Below are 27007 nucleotides of genomic sequence, written 5' to 3' on the forward strand. Positions count from 1 at the left end.
CAATAAGTTTAACCTGTGCAGGGTTGTTTTTTCTTTTTAAACTTACCTTAGTGTTCTGTGGGTTTGAGAAGTAGGACGCTAAAAAGCCCAAAGTTGGTTACCTTCTGAATCAAAGAGAGATTAACTGGGCCCCTTTCACACCCTGGTTACAAGAAGGGTGTGTTTGTATTTTCTGTCTTCCTCTTGGTGCCAGTATAAACCTCATGTATGCATATTTAATTCACAAGCCAACAATTGCAAGCTGAATATTGGTGTAAGCTATCCATTTTTTACTGTAGCAGTTTTTGTGCACGTTGTCAAACTTGTATGTTCTTTGGAATGAAACATAAGGGTTAATACACAAATCTTCTTGCTTCAGTGCACGTAGAAGGTTATTTGCTAATTAAGTCTTGGCATCTGATGGACAAAAAGAAATTATTTAATTCGGGCGAGCCTATGAATAGATATTAAATATTACATATAACAAGAAACTGAGGAAACTTCTTTAACTGGTTTCTTTAAGACAGTTGAATAATCACAGGTGGATGTTATACTACATTTGGTGCAATAATATCATTGTAGAGTATCCTGAAGTTAAAAGTATCTCTTTGAGTTCTGCTACGTCTTCCTCAAACTAAAGACTCCTACCACATGCAGACCCAGATGGCTTGAACAACAGCCTCTTTTCTCTCTCCCCTTTGTGTTTTTTTACCATATAGCCTGATGAAGAGTTCAGGGGAACTTGAAAAAGTGTGTGCGCACGTGACTTTTGGGTTGATTTGTTGGACTACTTTTTAGAAGGCCCTGCACACATGGATTTAGCACATCCACTGGCTCTGCCCCACGCCCTGTGAGTCTTCAGTAAGGAACTAATGGCTGGGGGCAGCTGTAACTTCGGAACCTGAACATTATCACACCACTCTGCTTCTCGATTGGTCCAGAGAGAAAGTTCTACCAGCAGAGGGGCTTCACTGATTAGAAGACTGACTTTGTATTGTAATGGTATTTTCAACACATAGCTTGGAGTCCAAGCTGCTGATTTGAAAATAATCTTAAGTGTACTTTCTAAATAAATAGGTTTGTATAGATTTAATTCATTGTACACAGAGTTTCGAAATAATTTAAAATCACCTTAATTATCTTTTTTGTTAAAATGATAGCATTTTAACCACTGTACCAAATAACTGATTTTCTACTCTGATTTTAAAAGGCAATAAATGTTAGAGGTACATGCGGAACTGACTTTATCCATAATGAATGTTCTCAGGAATCTAATCAGAGGAGGTTAGCATAGGGTTACCAGATGTCCCCGTTTCCCAGGGACAGTCCCCGGACAAATTCCATCCCCAGAATGTCCCCGGATTTCATCTAATGTCCCCGGGAAACGCAGCATTGGCAGTCTCAGCAGCCCGGAGAAGTTGACTCTGGCTGGCATCAGGAGCTGCTTGGTAGTCCCCATGTGATGGTGGTGCAGGGGCTTTAAGATGCAGCTTCCGGGCTGCCTCCACCTTTCCTGACCCCAGCAACTAAGCTGTGAAGGAAGGCTTCATGCTGCCTATCGGAGCAGCCTCCCAACTCCTACTTGCGTGCAAGCAGGAGCAGGGTGTGGATCTCTCAGCTGTGAAGGGAGGCTTCACGTTGCTTATCAAAGTTTGCGTGCAAGCAGGAGGGGGCAGGGATCTCTTAGTTAGGCAACAGGAAGCCTCCCTTCCCAGCTGAGGAATCCCCACCCCCTCTTTCTTGCACGCAAGTAGGAATGGGATTGGGGCTGCTCTGATGGGAAGGGAGGCATTGTGCTGCCCAAGCCTCGCCGCCGCCGCTCTTGGCCTTCCTCCGCCTTCCATGCCTGACCCACCACACACTGCTTCCTCACCACCACCGAAGAACCAACAACTCAGAGGCTGCCCAGGCTCATGGAGAAAGGAGATAGAAGCCTCGGAGGAAGGGGAAACGTGGCAGTTGAGGTCAAGGAGGCGGCCGCCCCTCTGCCACCGCCGCCGCTGCAGCATCAACGTCCTAGAAGTGTAGTATTTATTTATTTATTTATTTATTTAAAGTGTGCCTGGATTCATTGGAAAAAATCTGGTAACCTTAGGTTAGCAGGCAAGGCAGTCAGCATTTATTCAGAGGAGCCATGGGGGGGCAGGCCACCCAAAAATTTGGGGCAGGGGGCCGAGCCTGCCTCAAAATGTTCAAGGAGAGGGCTGAGCCCCCTCAGCATTCTTCAGTCACAGTGGGGCCCATTGGATCTTCCTGCAGCTGCAGCAGGCCCTGGCGGACCCTCCCAAGGTCCTGGCAGGCCTTTTTGAGGCTGTGGCAGGCCATGGCAGGCCTCCCCATGCTGTGGCTGGCCCCATTGGGCCTCCTCCTACCACGTGACATCACGTGTGTGCTGGGCCCCCTCCAAAGTTGGGTAGGACCCAGTGCGTGTTCATCTAACCATTTGTAAGAAAGGAGAGTTCTCTCTTGGTTTCTTCGTTGGGCAGTAGGGCAATTTCTAGGGCAGTGCATATATGAACATAATATATGTGTGTGAATTGCTTACAAATAGCATCTCTATTAGTTGTCAATGTTAAATTATTTTATTTAGATTTAATTGGTTACCACTCTTTCTTCATTGTTTGAGAGGGTGATTACGTGGAGAATTGGCTCATCTTACAATCTGAGAATTATATCTCTACCGGGTGGGAGGATCAAGTTTTAGCAAGACTGGTGACTGAAGGCAATAGCTAGGTTCATAAGGGCTTGTTTCAGTGCCATGGAACTGTATTCGTCAGGGTGGTGGTCTATCAGTTGCCTACTACGTGATGTGATAGGTGATTTAATGAAACTTAATTTTGTGCGTGTGCTGTACAAAATGCTTTCATGCTAACTGGAATAAAGCCACTGTTACTTTCTTCCTTGAAAAACCCTCTTTTAGACATTTTTGAGCCCAGCTCACTTCTATGTGTTGCTATTAAATATTGCATACTGTTTAGCCCATAACCCTGGGCCAAGTTATGTTATATTGGAGGAAGAAAAAATGAGGCAGTTGTAAGTCCCATCAATAATATTGCCCATCAGTGGATGGATCAAAAGGTCAAATGACCATACTTTGTTTACTGGTAGATAATATCCAGTAAGAGGTGACTTGAATCGGGTCTGACTCTTTAACCCAGGGTTCTCAACCTGGTACCCTCCCAAACTAGTTGAACTCTTAACTTCCATTAGCCCCTGCCAATATGGACAACAGTCAGAAATGATGGAGCTAGGAGTCCTGTAACTGGAGGGGCAGGCACCAGGTTGAGGGAGACTCCTTTCAGTCACCTGTGCAGGTATGCATAGAACTCATACTTAAGTGCTATCTTTTGTTGAGACTTTCTATAATCTTCTACAGCACTCATTTCATGTCGTAGGCACTATACATAGAAATAGCAGTCCTAATGCTGTCGGTGTTTCTTCATATGAAGGAAAACTGCTTGAACCATGTGACCAGACCCATTTTCACATCTCTTGGAGAATATCTGGAAAATATTCCCCCTGGAAAACTGCATACAAAAGTTGCATTGCTGAGACTTCAGTGTAATAATTTATTTTTTTTGATAATCATACATCTGTTCCTTTCAGCAGACAGGTTGGTGCTTGCAGCACCTATTCTATTCTTTCTCTGCTTCTCCACCCACCCCAGCACATGCTGAATCCCTGATGCAGACACATGAACCTGCTTGTTTTCACTTTCTCAAACTAAGCAGGCATTCTATAGATCTTGCTTTTTATATGAGAATGTATTGCTGTGCCTCATATTTTGTTCAGAATTATAAGAGTTTTCAATAAAATGTGTATCCAACTATAATTAAACTTTGTGTTCGATTTCTTTCAAGCCTGTTGGAGTTGGAGAAAAATGTAGCAGTTTCAGTGGCTCAATTAGCATTGCCAGTTTTATTTCCTGCTGAAAATCCCTTGTTGATACAGTGATGTTTTATGTTGGGGGGAGAGAGAGTTTCATCCCCACCCATTTTCCGAATAATTCAGAGTAGCAGTTGTTGTAATGTAGCTATAATACACATGTTTTCCAAGCAGCTGTCAGCTCAACACAAGCTCCATTGTTTCACAGAGCATCAGAGAGCATCTTCATTTGCTGGCTCTCAAATTCAGCTGTGAAGGTCCTTTCCAGTTCATCTGTTAATGAAACAAATTTCTTATTGGAACAGATTACATCATCCAAGGCCAGCACCATCCTATACAAAGTGAGTCAAAAAGTGGCTAAGCATTCTTCTAACAGAGCCCACTCTGATCATATTGGTATGGTTGGTAAACTACTCACAAATCGTCAGTGGGAGAAATTTATAAGCAGAAAGTCCTGCAGTAGCATGTGTGTGGATGCTAAACAACAGTTCCATTTGTTAAGCTAGTGTGGCTATATAGTTACAGAGCTTTAAAAGGGAATTTTCCGTGTTCTAAAGAAAATCCCTGTTCTTAAAAAAAAATCATTTCAGCAAAGTTCTAAAAACAATAACATCATTTCAGCAAACTCTAAAAACAATAAAATCACCCTACTGGGCTTAATTGTGTGGTTGAAGGCTTCTGTCAGCCACTTTCAATGTAGTGGCAGGCACTATGTGGCAGGCATTTAGATGCCTACTGCATTGTTTTTTGTTATCTGAAATCATCCAGAGTTGACCCAGAAAGGGCAGGAACAAATCAATACTTTTAAATAGCTGACTGATCATGTTGACTTCAATACACCTTTGTCACACAACTTGGGGATGATAATTTATATTCAGAGGATGAAAGGAATAGAGAAGGCTGCTGTGAGTCATAATTTCAAGGCACTCGGCCAAATTCCTGGAACAGCCTCCCTTCTCTCAAGCTGCAAATCAAGTAGGCAGGAGCAGCTAGTTATATCTGTAGCTTCCCCAGTTCCCCAAATCCCATCCTTTCCTTGCAGAAGTGGAAAAGCTGTCTGGTTAATGGTCCATGACTTGTGTTCTTTCAAGAGGATTTCTGTGGGGATCAATGAAATGAGTTAATTTTCCTGCTTGGTTGACTTGAACAACTACATGAAGCAGAAATGACTCTATAGACACCAGCTTGTTAAGAACAGAAGTCAACAGAGTTCACGAAGAAAATTGTTTTCATACTCGTATGCTATGAAATAATTGCCTGCCACCTGATTGTTTGCTATGCCTTCCACCTGTAATTATGTTGGTTGGCTCACGGTCTTGCTAGCTGTCAGTTGTGACCATTTGCAAATGATTAACCATGCTGCTGTTCTTAAAAGTTTCTCTGTGTAGAATACCCAGGTTCAAATCTCCACTCAGTCATGGAAGGTGTCTAAGTGACCTTGGGCAAGCCAAACTTTCTCAGCCTAAGCTACCAGAGAGCTTTTGTTGTGAGGGTGGGGGCAAAAAAAATGTAAACTGTCTTTATCTCCCTGAGGTAAGAATGGGATGAAATGTAATAAATAAACTAAACTAAAATAGCTAGCATCTGCTGGGCATGAGAAAGTTTGTTTATTTTTGTTGGTTTGTTTTTAAAAGGCCAAACTGATCCGATTCTATGAAATTCAAAACCACATGTTCTCCCTGGCCACCTTTACTCAGCATATGAGGAGCTGCTGGTGCTGGCCTAGGTCCAACCAAAAGGCTATGGCAAGAGGCAAGAGAGGTGGTTTTACATGAGTCAGTGTTCTTTCAGGAAACATGTCAGAATGATCAGTGACTTCATGCAGAAAGCATGGATAGGCTCTTCTAAGGGTGGATTCCTCTCTTACACTTACACCCTAAAAGTAAACTAATGGGGTTTTAAGACTGATGTGCTCCTCCCAGTTTAATTCAGGGGTAGGTCAGTGTGCCTCTGCTGTCAGAAGTTTGGAAAAAGCTTTCTAAATAGACATTTCCAATTTTTGAAGAGAGCAATCTTAAAAGGCTATCCAGTTCCTACTGGTTTTGTGTCCTGGCAAACTACTACTTTTTTTGGTTAAAGGTAAAGGTACCCCTGAGCGTTGGGTCCAGTCGCGAACAACTCTGGGGTTGTGCGCTCATCTCGCTTTACTGGCCGAGGGAGCTGGCGTTTGTCCGCAGACAGCTTCTGGGTCATGTGGCCAGCATGACTAAGCCACTTCTGCCGAACCAGAGCAGCGCATGGAAACGCTGCTAACCTTCCTGCCGGAGCAGTACCTATTTATCTACTTGCACTTGACGTGCTTTTGAACTGCTACGTGGGCAGGAGCTGGGACCGAATAGGTGCTCACCCCGTCACGGGGATTCGAACTGCCAACCTTCCGATCAGCAAGCTCTGCAGTTTAGACCACAGCGCCACCCGCGTCCCTTACTTTTTTGGTAAACGTAAAGGTAAAGGTACCCCTGCCCATACGGGCCAGTCGTGTCCGACTCTGGGGTTGCGTGCTCATCTTGCTCTAAAGGCCATGAGCTGGCGCCGTCCGAAGACACTTCCGGGTCACGTGGCCAGCGTGACGAAGCTGCAGCTGGCGAGCCAGCACCAGCGCAGCACACAGAAACGCTGTTTACCTTCCCGCTGTAAAGCGGTCCCTATTTATCTACTTGCACTTAAGAGTGCTTTCGAACTGCTAGGTGGGCAGGAGCTGGGACCGAACGACAGGAGCTCACCCCGCCACGGGGATTCGAACCGCCGACCATACGATCGGCAAGCCCTAGGCACTGAGGTTTTACCCACAGCGCCACCTGCATCCCTTTTTGGTAGCAGTAATCTATTTGTTTGGTAGTGGTAACTTCCTTAAATTCACACAGCTCAGATTTTACCATGGAAGCGCAAATAAATAATATACAGTGGTACCGCGGGTTAAGTACTTAATTTGTTCTGGAGGTCCGTTCTTAACCTGAAACTGTTCGTAACCTGAAGCACCACTTTAGCTAATGGGGCCTCCCCCTGCTGCTGCGCTGCCGGAGCACGATTTCTGTTCTCATCCTGAAGCAAAGTTCTTAACCCGAGGTAATATTTCTGGGTTAGTGGAGTCTGTAACCTGAAGTGTATGTAACCTGAAGCGTATGTAACCCGAGGTACCACTGTACTGTGTAGATTCTAATGTTGATTTCATGAAGACCCAGGTAACTACTGACCAGTCAGTTTGATGTTGATACCAGGAAAGGTCCTAGAACAGATAATTAAGCACTTGGTCTGTGAGCACTTAGAAAAGGATGCTGTGGTTACTAAGACCCAGCATTGGTTTCCCAAAAACAAGTCCTGCCAGACAAATCTAATTTCTTGTTTGATAGAGTTGCAAGCTTGGTGGATCAGGATAATCCCGTGGGCTGAACATGGTAACTGAAATGTGTGCAGAGGAGGGTGAGCAAGAGTCTGGAAACCACCCTTATGAGGAACAGCTGAGGAGCTGGGCATGTTTAGCCTGGAAAAGAGGTGACCGAGAGGAGAGATGATAACTATCTTCAAATATCTAAAGGGCTGTCACATGGAAGATGGAGCAAGCTTGTTTTCTTCTGCTCTGGAGACTTGGGCCAGTGGCTTCAAGTTAAAAAAAAAAAAGAGATTCTGACTAAACATCAGGAAGAACTTTCTGACGTAAGAGCTGTTCAACAATGAAACAGTCTTTTTCAGAAGGTGGTGGACTCTTCTTCCTTGGAGGTTTTTTAAACAGAGGTTGGATGGATGTTTTAGCTGAGATTCCTGCATTGCAGGGAGTTGGCCTAGATGACCTTTGGGGTCCCTTCCAACTCTACGATTCTAAGTTTCACTGCATCCTTGTTATTCTTTCTACCTATAGGGAGGCATGCATTAAATACATTGCCGTCCAGATTAAGGTCATGTGTAAAATTTCAGGGTGCCTATTTTTTCTTGCAGCATATCAGAACACTAAAGAAGCATTGTTTGATAAATACTTGAGCATAAAATTTAGCTAGGAGCACATCCTTGTAATTTCCAAAATTGCTCTTCACTTCTGTAAGAAAACTAAGGTGGTGCAAGACTTGGAGTATGCAGGAGGATCCTATTATTGGTTATGTAATAAACTGCTCTCATGACTCATTGGTGTAAGTCAGTATGACCCAGTACCATTTTTAATACCTAGTAGCTCGATGGTTTCTATACATGTCTTTCCTAGTATACTACTCAGGACTCTTCATTTGAAGATGCCAGGGCCTCATATAGGCAACATATGTTACACTACAGCAGTGGCGTAGCGTGGGTTGTCAGCACCCGGGGCAAGGCAAGTAATTTGCGCCCCCTAACCCTAACCCCAGATGTTGCGCCTGGTGCGGCCGGCCCCCCCTGCACCCCCCACGCTACGCCACTGCACTACAGACCTGAGGTCTCTTTCCTTACCAGTCCATAGAACAGGTTCAGTTTCTGATATATACATTTTTGCAGTAAGAATATGTTTGCCAGCAGAAATTGGTTCAGTGAAAGATAATTGCTTTTGCCTTTCTTTGGTGCTTAAACCCTAGATCTGGGATTTTGGTGGGATGGGCAAGCTATTTTTTTGAAGGAGTTCTCCTGATAAGGCATTGATTGTTTTAATTGGCAGAATTCCATTTTTCAATCAGAGTAAATAATAGCTATATGATGGTACTATAAGTTGATTCGTTCATGTTGCTCCAAGCTTTCTTATTTAAATAAGAGACCTCTCTAAAATGCATGGTCAATGAAACCACTGTAAGATGAGCAGAATGAGTTTCAGTGAAGGTTTGCTAGGTGTGTTTTTTTTAATATAAAAAATCATGTTAATCTCATAATCACAATTTCTCTAATGGGCTGGGAAGGCAAATTCGTGCACACTAATGTTTTGATAGTAAAATTTCTTCCTGGCCTAGACAACCTGGATGAAATAAACAAAACATTAGAATTAAAACGAGCTTTCTGTTCCTTTCTGGATCTAAGTCATAACAGGTTTGCAAACTGCCACTTTGTATTTAGTCTGTTTCTGTTTGAGGTGTGTTTATGGTCCATTTTGGAGGTTTGAAGTTTCTTGCTCATCCTTGAAGCAGGCAGACAGGTTGCGACTTAAACTTGTGAGTGGCATCAAGGTAAAAATGGAGATGGCTTCTCTGTCTTTCTTTCTTACTCAGAGTAAGGTATGTAGTCCTAAAACAATTATGCACAAAAATCCACACTTTTGATGAAGCCTTTAAATCAATTGGGTCTGCAGCTAAGAACCAGTTTCCATGACATTTACAAGAACAAGTAACCGTAGGTAAATACCACCTTGTGGCATTACCCTGTTGTCAGTCAATCGAAAAGGGCTGCTGTAGAGCTGTGGCTTTAGAGAGCAGAGCCATCCTGAAATACAGGACATGTGAGGTTTTTCCTTGCGATCTAGTGGTATATACACTTTATGAAATAGGTTCTGTGGAGTTGTGCCACAGCTTAATGAAGTACTTGGAATTATCTTCAGCCCTAACTTTGAAAGTATTTTTTGACGAAGCCCCAGTTTTCAAAAGGGAACGTATCTCAGCCTACAGTTTATCTGTTGGAGATAACATTCTTTGATTGATGCTTTTGGTTTGAGGTTATAAAATTTTATGTAAGTGGCGGAAGTTACTTGCCTAGCTGAATTTTATGTTTTAGATTATTGTCTTCTACTGTTGAACTGACTAAAGTCATATTATTGCCTTGAATCATAGAATCATAGAGTTGGAAGAGACCACAAGGGCCATCGAGTCCAACCCCCTGCCAAGCAGGAAACACCATCAGAGCACTCCTGACATATGGTTGTTAAGCCTCTGCTTAAAGACCTCCAAAGAAGGAGACTCCACCACACTCCTTGGCAGCAAATTCCACTGTCAAACAGCTCTTACTGTCAGGAAGTTCTTCCTAATGTTTAGGTGGAATCTTCTTTCTTGTAGTTTGGATCCATTGCTCCGTGTCCGCTTCTCTGGAGCAGCAGAAAACAACCTTTATATAATATTTAATATTCATTAGTTACCCCCCACTTGATCTAGGAGGTAGTGCACCTGTTAATACTCACCCAAACAGTCTGCTCTTGACATAATAATCTTACATCACTTAAAAATTCAGCCCCCACCTTGTCTTTCCCTTCTTTCTTACTACTGGTGGGTAGCAAAAGGGAACTTGTGATCATGGCTTGTGTGCTGCTAAAGCAAAAGTGCTGATTCAGGAAGCCACCTGAATGAGAAGCAGTTGAAATACCACCCCAATACAAAACCATAGTTTTTCTAAGGAATCTTTCCAGAAACAAGTTATTGCTTAGGCTAAATTGGCAATATTAATGGAGCAGGCCAGAAGTTTAAACTTGTAAGGAAACTTGCCATGATCTGTCCTTCCAGTGAGCACTCAGGGCTGATTTCCTTAAGAATGGATACGTTTGATCTTCTTGCAGTCCATGGGACTCTCAAGAGTCTCCTCCAGCACCATAATTCAAAAGCATCAATTCTTCGGCGATCAGCCTTCTTTATGGTCCAGCTCTCACTTCCATACATCACTACTGGGAAAACCATGGCTTTAACTACACGGACCTTTGTTGGTAAGGTGATGTCTCTGCTTTTAATTATCCTGTCTAGGTTTGCCATCGCCTTTCTCCCAAGTAGCAGGCATCTTTTAATTTCGTGACTGCTGTCACCATCTGCAGTGATCATGGAGCCCAAGAAAGTAAAATCTCTCACTGCCTCCATTTCTTCCCCTTCTATTTGCCAGGAGGTGATGGGACCAGTGGCCATGATATTCGTTTTTTTGATGTTGAGCTTCAGACCATATTTTGCGCTCTCCTCTTTCACCCTCATTAGAAGGTTCTTTAATTCCTCCTCACTTTCTGCCATCAAGGTTGTGTCATCTGCATATCTGAGGTTGTTGATATTTCTTCCGGCGATCTTAATTCCGGCTTGGGATTCATCCAGCCCCGCCTTTCGCATGATGAATTCTGCATATAAATTAAATAAGCAGGGAGACAATATACAGCCTTGCCGTACTCCTTTCCCAATTTTGAACCAATCAGTTGTTCCATATCCAGTTCTAACTGTAGCTTCTTGTCCCACATAGAGATTTCTCAGGAGACAGATGAGGTGATCAGGCACTCCCATTTCTTTAAGAACTTGCCATAGTTTGCTGTGGTCGACACAGTCAAAGGCTTTTGCATGGTCAATGAAGCAGAAGTAGATGTCTTTCTGGAACTCTCTAGCTTTTTCCATAATCCAGCGCATGTTTGCAATTTGGTCTCTGGTTCCTCTGCCTCTTCTAAATCCAGCTTGCACTTCTGGGAGTTCTCGGTCCACATACTGCTGAAGCCTGCCTTGTAGAATTTTAAGCATAATCTTGCTAGCATGTGAAATGAGTGCAATTGTGCGGTAGTTGGAGCATTCTTTGGTACTTCCCTTCTTTGGGATTGGGATGTAGACTGATCTTCTCCAATCCTCTGGCCACTGCTGAGTTTTCCAAATTTGCTGGCATAATGAGTGTAGCACCTTAACAGCATCATCTTTTAAGATTTTAAATAGTTCAGCTGGAATATCATCACTTCCACTGGCCTTGTTATTAGCAATGCTTTCTAAGGCCCATTTGACTTCACTCTCTAGGATGTCTGGCTCAAGGTCAGCAACCACACTACCTTGGGTATACGAGACATCCATTTCTTTCTGGTATAGTTCCTCTGTGTATTCTTGCCACCTCTTCTTGATGTCTTCTGCTTCTGTTAGGTCCTTTCCACTTTTGTCTTTTATTATGGTAATCTTTGTACGAAATGTTCCTTTCATATCTCCAATTTTCTTGAACAGATCTCTGGTTTTTCCCATTCTATTGTTTTCCTCTATTTCTTTGCATTGCTCGTTTAAGAAGGCCTTCTTGTCTCTCCTTGCTATTTTTTGGAACTCTGCATTCAATTTCCTGTATCTTTCACTATCTCCCTCGCATTTTGCTTGCCTTCTCTCCCCCGCTATTTGTAAGGCCTCGTTGGACAGCCACTTTGCTTTCTTGCATTTTCTTTTCATTGGGATGGTTTTAGTTGCTGCCTTTTGTATAATGTTACGAGCCTCCATCCATAGTTCTTCAGGCACTCTGTTCACCTCTAAATCCTTAAACCTGTTCCTCACTTCCACTGTGTATTCATAAGGGATTTGACTTAGATTGTATCTTTCCGGCCCAATGGTTTTTCCTACTTTCTTCAGTTTAAGCTTGAATTTTCCTATAAGAAGCTGATGATCTGAGCCACAGTCAGCTCCAGGTCTTGTTTTTGCTGACTGTATAGAGCTTCTCCATCTTTGACTGCAGAGAATATAATCAATCTGATTTCGATGCTGCCCATCTGGTGATGTCCATGTGTAGAGTCGTCTCTTGTGTTGTTGGAAAAGAGTGTTTGTGATGACCAGCTTGTTCTCTTGGCAGAACTCTATTAGCCTTTGCCCTGCTTCGTTTTGAACTCCAAGGCCAAACTTGCCAGTTGTTCCTTTTATCTCTTGACTCCCTACTTTAGCATTCCAATCCCCTATAATGAGAAGAACATCCTTCTTTGGTGTCATTTCTATAAGGTGTTGTAAGTCTTCATAGAATTGGTCAATTTCAGTTTCTTCAGCAACAGGGGTTGGTGCATAAACTTGGATTACTGTGATGTTAAAAGGTCTGCCTTGGATTCGTATCAAGATCATTCTATCATTTTTGAGATTGCATCCCAGTACAGCTTTTGCCATTCTTTTGTTGACTATGAGGGCCACTCCATTTCTTTTGCGGGTTTCTTGCCCACAGTAGTAGATGTGATGGTCATCCGAACTGAATTCGCCCATTCCCGTCCATTTTAGTTCACTGATGCCCAGGATGTCAATATTTACTCTTGCCATCTCATTTTTGACCACATCCAACTTACCAAGGTTCATGGTTCTTACATTCCAGGTTCCTATGCAATATTTTTCTTTACAGCATTGGACTTTCCTTTTGCTTCCAGGCATATCCGCAACTGAGCGTCCTTTCGGCTTTGGCCCAGCCGCTTCATCAGCTCTGAATCTACTTGTACTTGTCCTCCGCTCTTCCTCAGTAGCATGTTGGATGCCTTCCGACCTGAGGGGCTCATCTTCCAGCGTCATAACTTTTATATGCCTGTTGTCTTTGTCCATGGAGTTTTCTTGGCAGGGATACTGGAGTGGCTTGCCGGTCCCTGCTCCAGGTGGATCACGTTTGGTCAAAACTCTCCACTATGACCTGTCCATCTTGGGTGGCCCTGCACGGCATAGTTCATAGCTTCTCTGAGTTATTCAAGCCCCTTCGCCACGGCAAGGCAGTGATCCATGAAGGGGATCACTTGATGACTTTATTGCCCATCAATTAATGCACAGTTGGAATGTTGGATCAAACATATACATGCTGTGGACCTTTTAGCATGTCATTTGGAGTTTTGTGCAGAAATAATGCGGTGTGGCAAGTAAAATGTTCTTCCAGTTAGCAATGCTTGTTCACCCAACACAGGGCTCCAGTCCTGATGCAACAAAGCTTCATTGTACAGAGATGTCAATTTGGCACCTTCCCAGGCATTCAAGCCCCCACATATATGTTGGTATTTTTATAAACTAATTCAGCAACTCCTAATGTAATTGGCTGATCCAAGTGCCAGGACAGAGGACAGTTGGGTCTGTTCCAAAGTACAACACTAGTTTACTGGGGGAGGTATTGCTGAAACTTGGGGTACCAAATGTTATTAACTCTGTAGTGAGCACACACCAAGTATAAAGCACTTCAGCAAAATTAGAATGGTTGGTAGTGGAATAAGTCAAGCTTGTATCCTGCATATATCTTCAGAATGTTAGATCAACCAGTCTGACCTTGGAATCTGCTGACAAACAGCATTCTGATAATAGTTTGCGTTATTCACCCGCCTCCAAATCATGTGGCTTCTGTGAATGGAAAATGTCCAAAGCCTATCGTACATAAGATAGCGGAGTGGAAGCATTTTCAGTGGTTGCTTATCTCTTGTCAGTTTAATGCTACTTAATATGAATGCATAGGCTGAAAATATCAGTAGCAGAGAAAAGCCAGTGCCAGCTGTTTTTACAGATAGGCAACTCTGAAGTGTTAAGTTCACTTAGCCCCCCCTAACTTGGCCAGAAAAAGCAAACTTCCCTTGGCGAATGTATGGACAGCCAGCCAGCTGACCATAATGGATTCTTCATGATTTTGGCAGAAGTAACAGTACTGAGGATTTGTGAAGTCCTCTGTATGGAGAAAAGATTCCTTATATTCATACCTGACAAACAGACCAGCCAATAAAATAGATTTAGAGTGTTCCATAAGTACAGATCAGGAAGGGATGGTGGACACCTGTGGAAAGGGAAATGAGTACATTAGTGTCCACTTAGTTTAGACTTAACTGTGTGTTCTCTTCTAATTTTAAACATAGCACTCTCCTTCTGATTTAATATTTATATCAACAAAATTGGCATCCATTTCCAGAAAGAACTGTCTAACGTAATGCCCTGTCTTGCTTAGCATTTTTATTATTTTGTTCTGGCAGATTCCTATTCAGCATCCTCTAATGAAAATGGAGGGAAATCTGAATCGGTGGCCAATTTGCAGCCTCATTCATCCATCAATTCCATCCAGAGCTCCCCTGGTCCAAAGCGCTCTACCAACACACTGAAGAAATGGCTAACCAGTCCAGTACGCCGATTGAATAGCGGAAAGGCAGACAGTAACATCAAGAAGCAGAAGAAAGTGCGTGAAGGAAGGAAAAGCTTTGACCTGGGATCCCCCAAGCCTGGAGACGAGACCACGCCTCAGGGAGACAGTGCGGATGAGGTATGGACATAATTTGATACCTTTTTTAAAAGAATGCTGACTTGAGCATAAAGCTTCCTTTTGTTTGATTGTTCACTTCATTTTGGAATAAGTTTTGAAATAACTGTAGAAAAGCATCCATCCTTGTATCAAAACTGGGAAAGCCCTATATTCTCGCTATAAAGAGGAATCTTGCATCAACCCATGCAGGCTAGTTACTCCCTAGGCCTCAGCCTTTATGTTTGTTGGCTCCTTACTGTCCACCATCTTTGCTGTGTCATGTAAAATAACACCATGGATCATGAAGGGAACCAGAGCTCTTGCATTTTTATTTTCCATCACATTTTTCCTGGTCATTTTGCATAGATTTGTTATCTTCCTTTTGCAGCTGCAGATATGGATGCATTTATGGGTATTTTATGACTGCTCTAATAGCTGCTCAAAGCATTTTAAATTATTCTATTGGAGCTGCATTTAAGGTGTTGGTATGCCAATAGTGAGAGTGATGCAGGAATGCTATAAATCAATAAATAGAACTAGGTTGCTGGAAGGAGCTAGTGTGCTCATTCAAATATATGCCCAGGAATGTAGCAGGCTCAAAAAAAGAGAGTTTTTTTCATGCCTGACAGCCAGATTCAGTTCAGTGAGGAACTTGAGAACTGGTTAGCAGAACATTTGCTATTTTAAGCAGCACGGTGGTCTTTCCTGATCAAATTTGAAGTCCTAATGCTGCAGTGAATGATTTATTGTAGATCCTCTTGCCCCTTTAAAGGAAATTAATAATGTTTTATGTAGATGCTAATATGGGGGTTGGAGGATTGCATTGGATTCCCTTCAGTAGGGAATTCCCTTTCTACCTCACTAGGCATCAGAGGGGACAGGCTAGATAAATATTCTTTTTATATCTGTCACAACAACCCACTCCTCTGTCTGGATTGGATTTGGTCTGATTATGGAGTTCCAACACCATAAACATATTATGGGAGGGACTCTTTCATTCTATCCAACTTTGCCTGTTCATAATGAAATTTCCCTTGCTTTCAGAAGAGCAAGAAAGGTTGGGGCGAAGATGAGCCAGATGAAGAATCTCATACACCACTCCCTCCTCCTATGAAGATTTTTGATAATGATCCCACACAGGATGACATGGTAGGACTCGGGTCTTTTTTTCATTTTTTTTCTCAGAATAACTTTGTGTTCTTTTGTGTTGTTGTTGTTTAAAAAAAAAAAACTCCTGGAATCCAAGGAACCAGGCATGGTGTTTCAGTAGGGTACTATATATTGAAATTTGTTATTTTACACCCTCACTTTGTATCCAGAAGGAATAGCACTGAGCAATCCGTCTTCAAGGCCATTGTTGCAACGCTCAAGGATATTTTCCCTTTCCTTTCCCTCCTGTCATGATCAGAATATTTGTGACTTAGTCTGCTTACCTTTGTAGCTTGATTTTTTAATTTATTTTGCATTTCATGCCTTTTCTGTAGAGCAGTTGTTACGTTCAGAAGAAAGCTTTCTATGTGAACTTGCCTGCTGAGGAATTTCTGGACCTTGTGGGTGCTTCTGGGGTATATTATAATACGAGTGTTTGGTTCAGATGGGGCCCCTTCCAGCTCTACAATTCTATGATTCTATTATCTGTTTCGCCTCACCATTTCTTTACATGAACTGAGAGTTAGTGCTAAAACGTAACCAATACTTGCCCTGCAATACGCTGCTGCAAGGAAAGATTTGTCAGTGGGTGGGCAAGCTTTCTTTCAGGGAAGCCTGCCTACTGTTACCAGTATTCTGACTGAGAAATTCTTGATAAACTTCCAAGGAACTTTTGGGTTTCCCAGAATACTTCTTAAAACCACTGTGGTACAGCAAGAGCCATACATGTGGTATTCTATCATGATGCTGGTGTTGTCTCCACCTGTGTTGCAGCGAAATTGGGCAAGAAAAGGTGATTGCAGCAATAACTGCTAATGGTGCAGTGTGTGGTGCACGTTGTGCCCAAGGTTCATCATGGGACTGGATATATGAGTCATAATGTTGCCAGCAGGGGCCTCTGAAGTAGATATGCAGTAGTAGACTGAGCGTTCTACAGTCAATATCGTTTCAGTATGACGCAAACAGCAGATTGTCTCTTAAAGTTCACCCAATATATATATAGTTCAGGTCACCCTATCTCAAAAAAATACTGTAGGGCTGGAAAGAAGCAGGAAGGGGGAACCAGAATGATCAGGGGTGCAGCTGGAAGAGGGGCGATAAAATCTGGGGGTTTTAAGTTTAGAAAAAATCCATGAAGCGAGCACAGGATGACATCTTATACTTGATGTGAAAACATGGATGCAGAGTATCTTTCTATTAATACTAGAACCCTCGGTTATCCAGTGGAACTGATTAACAAGAGATTTGATGCAAACAAAATAGTACCCGTAAACACATAATATAATTAGTTTATGAAATTCAGTGTCATGGTGGGACAAAAGACACTGGCTTAGATAGCTTTAAAGGGGGATACATATAAATTCATATTCATGGGGCCATATTCAGCTGAATTGTTGTACTAGCAGAAGCCAGCACAACAATTCCCGCCAGTGCCAAGGGACTTACGGTATGTCCTAGAACAGTGTGCAAGGGGAGGGGAAGGGATATTTTTGTTAGGCAAGCAGGAGTGCTTGTGCTGATGGAATGATCTCCTTAGCACTATGTGGAGTGCAACTCATGGGGAATAAGTCTTATCAAGGATGGCTATTCATGATGTCCATATGCAGCTTTCAGTTGCAGAGGCAGTATGTCACTGAGTACCAGCTGCTTATGGTGTTGCCAAAGGCCTACTGGGAAAAGCAGGATACTGAAATAGAGCTTTGATCTGATCCAGCAGGGCTCTTAAGTGCATATACCCATGTGAATGAATGCTTGTAGTGATAAAGTACAGGTGGACCTCCACTTGCTAAGCCATGTACCCGAGCAACTTCCATTGTGATCGGGGAGGTTATTAAGAACAACAGTGTAATCCCTCACAAGAGCAAGATGCACTTGTTGACGTGACTTGTGATGGTTCATTGAAATAATTTTTCAAAGAATGTAGGCTGGGCCAATTCTGGGTGAAAGTTTTTGCTGATTATAAGAAGTTTGGTGAAAAAGCTTTGAAACATCTAGTTCCCTTCTGTTCCACTTATCTTTGCAGATGCATGCATAGAAATTGGCTTGATATTGAATCAGATTTGAGAATGAAAGTAGGAAATATTGAACCAGATGTGGAAGGGATTGTTCGGGACAAAAAGATGCCCATCACATTTAGGTTTAGTGTGTATTTAACATTTTGTTGGGAGCCGCACAGTGTGGCTGGGGTAACCCAGCCAGATGGGTGGCATATAAAATGTAGGCATATAAATTAGGTTTAGTAGCTGCTAGACATGTCATAATTTGTTCACTTGTACTATACTTTAATAAAATTAAATTTGTCTCCCCCACCCAAAACTAAATCTTTGTCATTTCAGTGTGGTAAAAATGGTTTTTAGTATACCTAAAATCCTTTGCTTATTAGGGGCTACCCCACATTTTCTTCAAAAAAATTGCTTTGCTCAGATAACTACCATAGAGTTATCAATATTTTCAAAAGTAGGGGGTCAGTGGCTTGTCTTCTGAAAAATAGGGGGTCCTCAGTAATTAGCTAATTGGGAACCACCACCATAGGCTTGCTGATCATTGGGAGTCCTTCATTTCCCATCAGTGTAGTCAAGCTGTTTTTAATTGTGGCAAGGTGTGACAGCCCTAAAAGAGGCATGGGCAGGTCTTGGGCTTTAAATGTTATTTCATACTTGATAGTGTGACCTTGTAGTTGTGAGAGCATTCTGCATTCCCGGCATTACCTGGATTTGTTCATTGGAACACAGAGTGCTCAGTTTTCTGGATGTACTAGAGTGGTAAAAAGTGCCTTGCTATAGATTACCGTATATTTGCAGCTTGTTGAAGAGTGGTGTAGTAATTGGCATGTTGGTTTGGAGTCAAACTACTCATAGTGTGAGTGGTTTCCCAAGGTTTTCCCCTCCCACCAAAGCAGCTGCAATAAACTTTTATCTGGCTTAATAGGGGGAGGGGGACTATGAGAAGTTGAAAGGGGAAATGCTTATCTGTTTTCCTGAAGGCCATTTTTAAAAATAGATCTCCTCACCCCACAAAAAAACATTGTTTTGCGTTGTAGGGGGAAATGTATGCATGCCTGTCTTTTCTTCTTCCTTAAAGCAAATAGCAATTGGGTGAGGTAATTTTGATGAGACAAATGCCCCAAAGGGAAGATGATAAGTGTCCCCTCCCCTGACATGAACCACAGCTATTCTGGTTGTAAACAAAACCACTTTGGCCATATTGAGACTCAAAGCATCACATGAAGTTTAACCCTAAGCATTGAGGCTGAAATCCACATGGGTTGGAGGGAACCCTTAAACTGTAGTCTGGTCACTTTGTCATATAACGTTTGAAGAAAGCAGTCTTGAGTATCTCCCATAACCAGAAGATAGAAAAGTGAATGATGTGGTTACACTTCTCTTGAAGGGAAATACAGTAAAATGGTATACACGAGGAGGATTAAATCTCCAGAGTGAAGAAGAGCCTTTTACTGTGTTTCCTCCCTTAAATACATTTCCAGTAACCTGCATTATTCATTTCTTTTTAAGGCTTTTCCTAAGCTGAGATATCCCGCAGTAATACGGATTTTCTGAAATATATTGAGTTGGAAAATTTTCCGAAAATGTTTAGACCACTCTGGAAAATGATCTCATTTAGCAAGTTATTTTGCTTGTTTTTGGTAAACAAAGCTTAAAACTTTTGAAACTGCCAGACTTATCTAGTATTACATTTACAACTGGTATCCATTCATTGCTAATGAGTTTAAGAAATGGAAATGTTTATGTGGAAGAGCAGAGCACTGGAACATTTTTCCACCTCACGTCACTGAGATTGGTCGCCATAAGGTAACTTCTCTGTGCTGTATTTTGAAGTAACCTTTACGGTTACTTGGAATTCTGTTCTCACCGACTTTAATTTGAGTTGCTGATTGGCTCTAAGTGAATGATAAGGTATCAGAGGAGAATGACAAGATGTCTACTGTAGGTATTCTTAGGGATAAAGTGACTAGAGTGATGCATCACTCAGCAGCAGTTCCTAAGGAGCCTTCAGCTGTCAGTGCTGGCTGACTTTCAGACAATAGTCTGCTTTATTGAGATAGCTACCTGCCTGATATTTACTGTCACTTCTCCAAGTTCAATTTAGCAACACTTACTAATTTCACTGGCTTTTTCTTGGTGCTTGATTGCCTTTACTCTTCTCCCCTCTGCTACACCTGTGAAGTTGATTAAACTTTGTTAATCCTAGTAGTTTACTTTTAAAGCTCCATCTGCCCTTATAGAATTCAGGTGGCAAATATGCAAGTTGTATGCAATCTCCAGACTATGCATATTTCTGTACTACTTCTGTAGTTTTTCCACATAGTCAAAACTGGACAGTACCAGGTCCTAGAGTAGTCAAGGTCAAAGGAATCCATGGCTATTCCACATTTGTTCCAGAATTCTTTTGATTGGTGCCCAGTACTCTAGGATTGGGCATATTAACTATATCTGCCTCCTCATTTAGCTATAGTACGGTTGGCGAATTTCAATGCCTTTGAAGGAACAGGAATGGCTTGGGCATTTGCATCCACCACATGCGAACAACTTCTGTCTTCACCCAAGGTCCAGTTCTGCTGAAGAACTGGCAGGATGAGTCTTTTCTGTCGGCCTCATTCCTCATATCCCAGAGGAAATGACATGGGGAGGTGTTCTTGGGTGTTCTTCTCGCTTCAGAGTATTATGCACCTTGCTTTAAAAACAACAGCCTGCCACCACCCAAAATCTAGTCTTCAGGATAGGTGGAAAAGATTGCAAACCTAGTAAGAATGTATTTTAAAGCTGTTTTAAGATTTGGAGGATCTCTCTGTACTGCTTCAGATATTTCTCTTTTCCTGTCTTGGAAAGGAATAGGAGAGAGAGAGAGAGAGAGAGAGAGAGAGAGAGAGGGGACCTCCAATGGCCTTCTAAGTGTGGCACACATAACTTGCAGTCTGAGTTTGGGGAGGAAATGCATATGTTTTCTCTACACATACTTACATTTGACAGTTTTGGTATTGTAAAGAAGGGTACCACTGATACTTTGATCTATCTTTGCCGCTCACGTTTTTAAAGTTGACAGTAAGGAGAAATCAGAGTCCGAAGTGTTTTCCATTTTTGAATCTTGGGCAATAAATTGTACACCAAGTAGAATTTCATAATAACATGAGGTTATTGCAAAACATTACAATGAAGTGCTGAGCTTGTCAAATCCCTAGTCTGATCCAACCTGCCACTGTATTGTACTCTATAGGAGTGAGCTTAGCAAGAGTAAGGAATGGATTCTGCATGCTGGCAGGGATATGGAGAGAGCCTTGGGAGAAAGGGTTGCTCCCTTCACCCACTGCTGCTTGTTCCCGAAGTAGCACAAAAATCTTGGAAGATTTCACAATATAGAAACAAGAGCCAAACTACTCTTTTAATTACTCTTTGGCTCTTCTTTGTGACTAAGTGGTGGTCTTTAGAAGAACCCCTTCAGACATACATTTTACCCATTTTACCCATAATCCCAGAGCAGGTTATGTGCTTTGCCAGTCTGCTGCTGAGTGCTGCTGCCTTTTGTATGTCATGACCTCCCCTCAAGCCTTCATGCTCCTGTCATGTCCCCCCCCCCCCCGCTGCTTGTGCCCCATTGTGTGACCTCAAACTGCTAGCCTTTTGGCTTTCCTCGTTCCTTCTCATTCCTGCTAACCTGCTGTTCCTTTGCAAACTGGTGTCTTGCAGTCCTCCTCTTTGCTAGCTGCTCGACAGAGCATCTCCGATGTCCCAACTGCAGCGGATCTTGTCAGTGCAATAGAAAAACTGGTCAAAAGCAAGCTGGTAAGTGTGAAGACCTAGGATCCCATGAAGAGAAACGTCCTAGTTGAGCAACACCGTAATTCGGCTGCTGGTCATATTGCTGACTATCCTTACCACTGAGTAGTTAATTGCAGTTCCATGTTGGTTCTATCGTCAACTAGTTGCTAGAGTTAAAGTGCAGTAAAACCATTTTTATTTTTTATTTTTTGCAAATGACTTGATTCGTTGACATATTCCTGATAACATCAGCGGGCTATAGTATAGTCCCTAACATCTGTTACTTACCTGGTAAATTTCTAGGGGTGTGATTGCAGAACAAGTACTTTTCCTTTTAAAATGTTTTATTTCTTTTACAATATTCAGTCAAGTGCTATGCTGTGTCGAATCTGTAATTTTTCTGCTTGTTTTTTTAAAACACTAGGCATATTAGAAGGTTGTTGTTTCATGTATTCCCCCCCCCCCAAAAAAATGAGCCGCTTTGGAAAACTTGGTTCAAAGGCTGTTCAGTATATGGTTCATGAAGCTATATTTTCAATTTAATGTCCCGCCTTAGTTGTAGACACTCCAGGTGGCTTACAGTAATGAATACAGTAACAAATAATCCTCGGCAGCTTAATTCAGTTGGGCAAACTAAAGCTGCTATCTTATCTACCTTTGCTTGAGAGCATGTGCTGTACAACTCAGTGGGACATCTCAAAGGAACATGCATAAAATTGAGTTGTATTACTTAAATAAAGAAACAACTTCTGGGGTCAGACTTGCTTGTTGCAATATTACATCACCTTTATCATAGCTAAGCTCCGTTTTCATTTTCCGATGGAGGTTAGCGTTTCTTTTTAAAATCGATCTATACTAGTAAGGTCAGCCATCTCTTAGTCCTGGTTACAACTTGACTATGTTAAGCCATGGTTTAATTGGCTTGAGAACAGCACTTATGCCTTTGTGAATTCTTCTTGCCTCTCTCCTTACCGCCTACCCTTCCATATGTGATTTCAATGCTGATATTCTGACTTAGTAAATCACAGAATCCCATGACAGCTGATCTAGGAAACCAGTTTAAGCACTGCTTACAAGTAAGAATCTGATACAGGAAATGGAAAGCTCATTTTGCAAATAGTTACATAAATTGCCATTCAGACAATACACTTTGTACTTTTTTTAGAATCCCAGATGCTTTGCTTCTGTGTCTTGAAATTAAAAAAATAAGAATTCGATCTCAGATTGGATAATGGTATTTCTGTTAAATGAAACAAATATTGTCTTGAGTGTTTTGTATACTGGAATAAATTAAATATTTAAATGGCTCATTTTAGCCAGCTTCTGCTAGTGTGATGTTAGGTATTGCAAACCAGCAGCCCTCTTCCACTGTTGATATCCCTCAGTTTCTTCCCTTCCTATTTTGCCCATTAAAACAAAAAGGAGAGATTTGGTTTTCTGCACAAATGTGGAATAAGAACAAAATAGCTGCACGACCCTACAATCACCTGTTTGCTTCTAAGGGGAATCTACCTTTTACTGCGAATTAGGTATCATTTGGTTTGGGACTAACCAAATCCATGGTACCTGACTAGCCTAAAAGTGTGCCGCAGAGCAGATCTGCAGATGGGATGTACAAAACACTTAGGGGAAAAGTGGGGACCAGCTTCAGGAAACACCTAGCACAGATATACTGTAACCTTTTAACATTTATCCTATTCAGGAGGTCTTCAAAATATTTAGGAAAACTTTGGAATGAATGAAATGTTCTTAGCTTGTAAACTGCTGTACTGAATCAAGCCAGTTCTATTCTGCTGTCTTCCCCCAATCAACCTAAACAAAATAAATGTCACCTTGGGGTACATTTTGAGAAAATTTAAGGGTCCTGTCTTACTAATTATTGCAAATACAGATCCCCTGAGGAAGTAGCTATAGGAATAGCTATATAGTCAATCTGTTAAGATTTTCTGTTGAATCCTTTGGCTTTTTTCTTATTTTTAAGACATTAGAAGGAGGCTCCTACCGGGGAAGCTTAAAGGATTCCACTGGATGCTTGAACGAAAATGTGACGCCTTCAACTCCTCCTCCAAGAAACCTTGAAGAAGAACAAAAAGCCAAAGCTATGAGAGGCAGGATGTAAGTAAACTTTGATTATTATTTTTCAAGTAGGTATCTAAAAATTGTGTTTTTAATGTAGAAGAATATCCCTTATACACGACCTCAGAACTGGTGGATAAAGCCTATAGTGGTGAAGCTCTAGGCATTAGCCAGTAGGTTCCTTCAACAATTGACTTTGCTCTGATTCAGAAGAAGTTATGCTGAAACCACAGAACCAATTAAAGCTCTCCCAGGAACAGTTTTATAAACTATGGTGATGGCATTCGTAAAACTAATTCCTGTGTTCTTAATATGTTATAGAGGTAAATCGCAACTTACACTTGTAAACGTACATGATTGCAGCTTTGTGCAGTTGAGGGGGAAATAAATAAATGGAGAGGGTAGGAAATCCACCATTCCCCGCTCCCCATTTATTTAGTACCCCATCCGCCACTGCCACCACTGCACACAACTGCGATTGCAAGCTTGCCAGGCTTTGGGAAGAAGGCTCAAGGGTTCTGGCAGTGTCCTAGAGCCCTTGTGTGACCTTCCTAGAACCCAGTAAGCAGCCCTCCACTTTGAAGAGTCTCCTGGCTTTATGCATTTTGCGTTTATGCTTGAACCTCTAGAACAGGCTTCCTCAAACTCTACCCTCCGGATGTTTTTGGCCTACAACTCTCATGGTCCCTAGCTAGCAGGACCAGTGGTCAGGGATGATGGGAATTGTAGTCTCAAAACATCTGGAGGGCCGAGTTTGAGGAATCCTGCTCTAGAACCAAACCCTCTTGTAAGATGTGAGTTAACTGTATATGTCTTCACCCACTATTTCCAATTGAGCAACCAGTGACATTAATGTATGTAATGAGAGTTGAAAGAAGTTGGTTGCTTTGGTGGCTTTGAATCCTCTTGTACCACCATATAATTTTCTCTTTTTTTTACAATGCATGCCTTTGGTGCGGGAATTGCCTGTTTATAATCGACCTGAGCCGCCCTGATATTGCCCGACTCGGATGAGAGTCTACTTAGTGAAAAGTCGTCTACTACTACTACTACTTAGTCTACTAGTGAAAATAGTTGCTGACCATGTATACCTGACATATATTTAACCTGGCTGCTACAATATGCTCTTCTTTTGAATTTTAGGTTTGTTTTAAATGAACTTGTACAGACAGAGAAAGACTATGTCAAAGACTTAGGAATTGTGGTGGAGGTGAGTAAAATAATCTAGATTGGGTATATATTCTTACTGTGGCTTCTCAAATTGAGTAATATTCTAACACTATAATCTTCATGAACCAAAACCAGATAATTTTATCTGTCATCTGAGGGCACGGAAGAAATGTTTTAATGCTGTCTTTTTGCACTTCTTTAAGATTCAATTGCTCCTTTCCATGAATATAGAATAAGTCTCATTTGAATATGATGTGTATCTCAAAAATATAACAAAATCTGGAATTTGAAATTTGCTTTTTTAAAATTATTTTTTAAATTTCCTTAAAGGGATTCATGAAAAGGATAGAAGAAAAAGGTGTTCCTGAAGACATGAAAGGGAAAGACAAGATAGTGTTCGGTAACATTCACCAGATCTATGACTGGCACAAAGAGTAAGTCTGCAGTCAGCTTTTAACTGACTATTGCTAAAATGCATAGACTTCTCATATACATATACATTTTACTTGGCCTAAACTACTATACTACATCCCCTGACCCTCTGGGAGAAGTTCATTGTGAGTTAATGTTTTATAGCTAGTAGCAGCAATCAACATTTCATTCAGTGCCACAAGGTATGTGATTCTAAGCATTTGTTATACCCCAAGAGGTCTCTTGCAAGCTTCAAGCAAAAACTCTAGTATCTAGTGCCATAAATGTCTCTAGTATTGCCTCTTTTACTCAGTAATTGCTGAAATTATTTTTCTATGCCTCCCATTATTTGTTAGTTGCACCCATGATGAGGCTCTGTAAAATCCTTCATTTAAAATCAAATGAACATATGTTATTGGAGAATCTCAGGGTTGCAAATTGGTTGCAAAGATGAACTTTCGATTTATTATATGTGCAGAAAGGAAATAGTTGTGCAGGTTGTGGCAGGGATAAATTCAATGGAACAGAGATGTCTGATAATTGACTCCTGTTTTCACAACCTTTTCCTAAGAATTATGGGCAATTATCCCTATTTCTTTGCAACAGGAAGACTAGACTGGGTCTATCTTCATTAACAGATGAACAGCAAGGTTCTCAGTATTTGGAGGAGGGTATTGCATGCCAAGGGTGGACTTTTTATATTCACTTGTTCCTCATGTGCAATTAAATTCTCTTAACCATTAGCAGGATGATGCAGGCTAAGCTATTCAGAAGTAACCAATCTTATATGAGGGTAGTTTTATCTGTGATGCAAGACAAAATCAGATAAAACTATATAGTATGGTGGTGAAGAGTACTGAGAGAGACTTTGTGAATAGCTGTGTATTTTTTATTGCAGTTTTTTTCTCGCTGAACTGGAAAAGTGCCTTCAAGAGCATGACCGTTTAGCACAGCTCTTCATCAAACATGTGAGTTACATGCTAGTCCTTTTAAAAAACGGAAATAGCTCCTAAATGTGTCCCTGTTGTACTGATTGGATATTTTAATTACACACACACACACACACACACACACACACACCCCAAATGAGGATATGAATAATACCTGGATTTCCCTCAAGCCATAAAATGGGATTTGTGGGTGGAGTATTTATTTTGCTTTTCCAGAATGAAAGTAATTTTCCTTCAATATCCACAAAATTGTCTTAACTAAAGCCATAATTGTAATAATATTGTGTTTTACTTAACTGCTTCTGTTAAAACTTGGAAATGTACCCACCACCCCAAATGCTGCTTCAAATACTGTTTAGCTGCTTACTTCCTGGCTACAACCTTTGTATATTTGTACAGGATGTGTGTCTTCAAGAACAGAGCTAAACTAACACAGATGTATACCTCAGCAATTTCTAATAATACATTGCTTGTTCAACAGTCTACGTTTTTTACACTTCAACTAGGATTATAGAACAAGTGCCTCCTTAGTAATAGCTTGATGGGCTTGGACCTGGATTAATATCCTATATCAATCATATACTTGCTGGCTGGCTTTGAGCATGTCCTCATCTTTTGGCTTCAGGAAGTAATAATAGTGTAGGGCCATTTGACACAGGAGCCCATGAACTATCTCTTTGTATATTGAAGATTCTAGTTGACTGTACCACCTATTTGCTTTTGTACAGCTAGTGATCCAAGGGGCTCTGTTCCTGTCCTCTCAGCAGCAGCACTACAGCATTGCCTAGCTGCTTCAGAAAGCTAACCAGAGAGATA

The 27007-nt window shown here is 41.6% G+C and overlaps 1 protein-coding gene across 22 annotated transcripts in view; it reads left to right on the forward strand.

Moving 5' to 3' along the window:
- Positions 1 to 27007, forward strand: part of KALRN (kalirin RhoGEF kinase) — a 509101-nt gene that overhangs the window by 443269 nt on the left and 38825 nt on the right. For 11 of the 22 annotated variants that reach the window (XM_081004642.1, XM_081004658.1, XM_081004653.1 and 8 more), the window contains 7 exons: positions 14399 to 14682; positions 15706 to 15810; positions 21513 to 21608; positions 23566 to 23699; positions 24804 to 24870; positions 25161 to 25264; positions 26140 to 26209. In XM_081004642.1, coding sequence (XP_080860768.1) covers positions 14399 to 14682; positions 15706 to 15810; positions 21513 to 21608; positions 23566 to 23699; positions 24804 to 24870; positions 25161 to 25264; positions 26140 to 26209 — 860 coding nt within the window. Of the gene's footprint in view, positions 1 to 698; positions 3554 to 14398; positions 14683 to 15705; positions 15811 to 21512; positions 21609 to 22612; positions 22661 to 23565; positions 23700 to 24803; positions 24871 to 25160; positions 25265 to 26139; positions 26210 to 27007 lie in introns of those variants that run through there. The other 11 variants (XM_081004657.1, XM_081004662.1, XM_081004651.1 and 8 more) reach the window with 5 other exon arrangements.

The sequence above is a fragment of the Podarcis pityusensis genome, assembly GCF_964106645.2.
Source record: "Podarcis pityusensis genome assembly, chromosome: 1".
NCBI lineage: Eukaryota > Metazoa > Chordata > Lepidosauria > Squamata > Lacertidae > Podarcis > Podarcis pityusensis.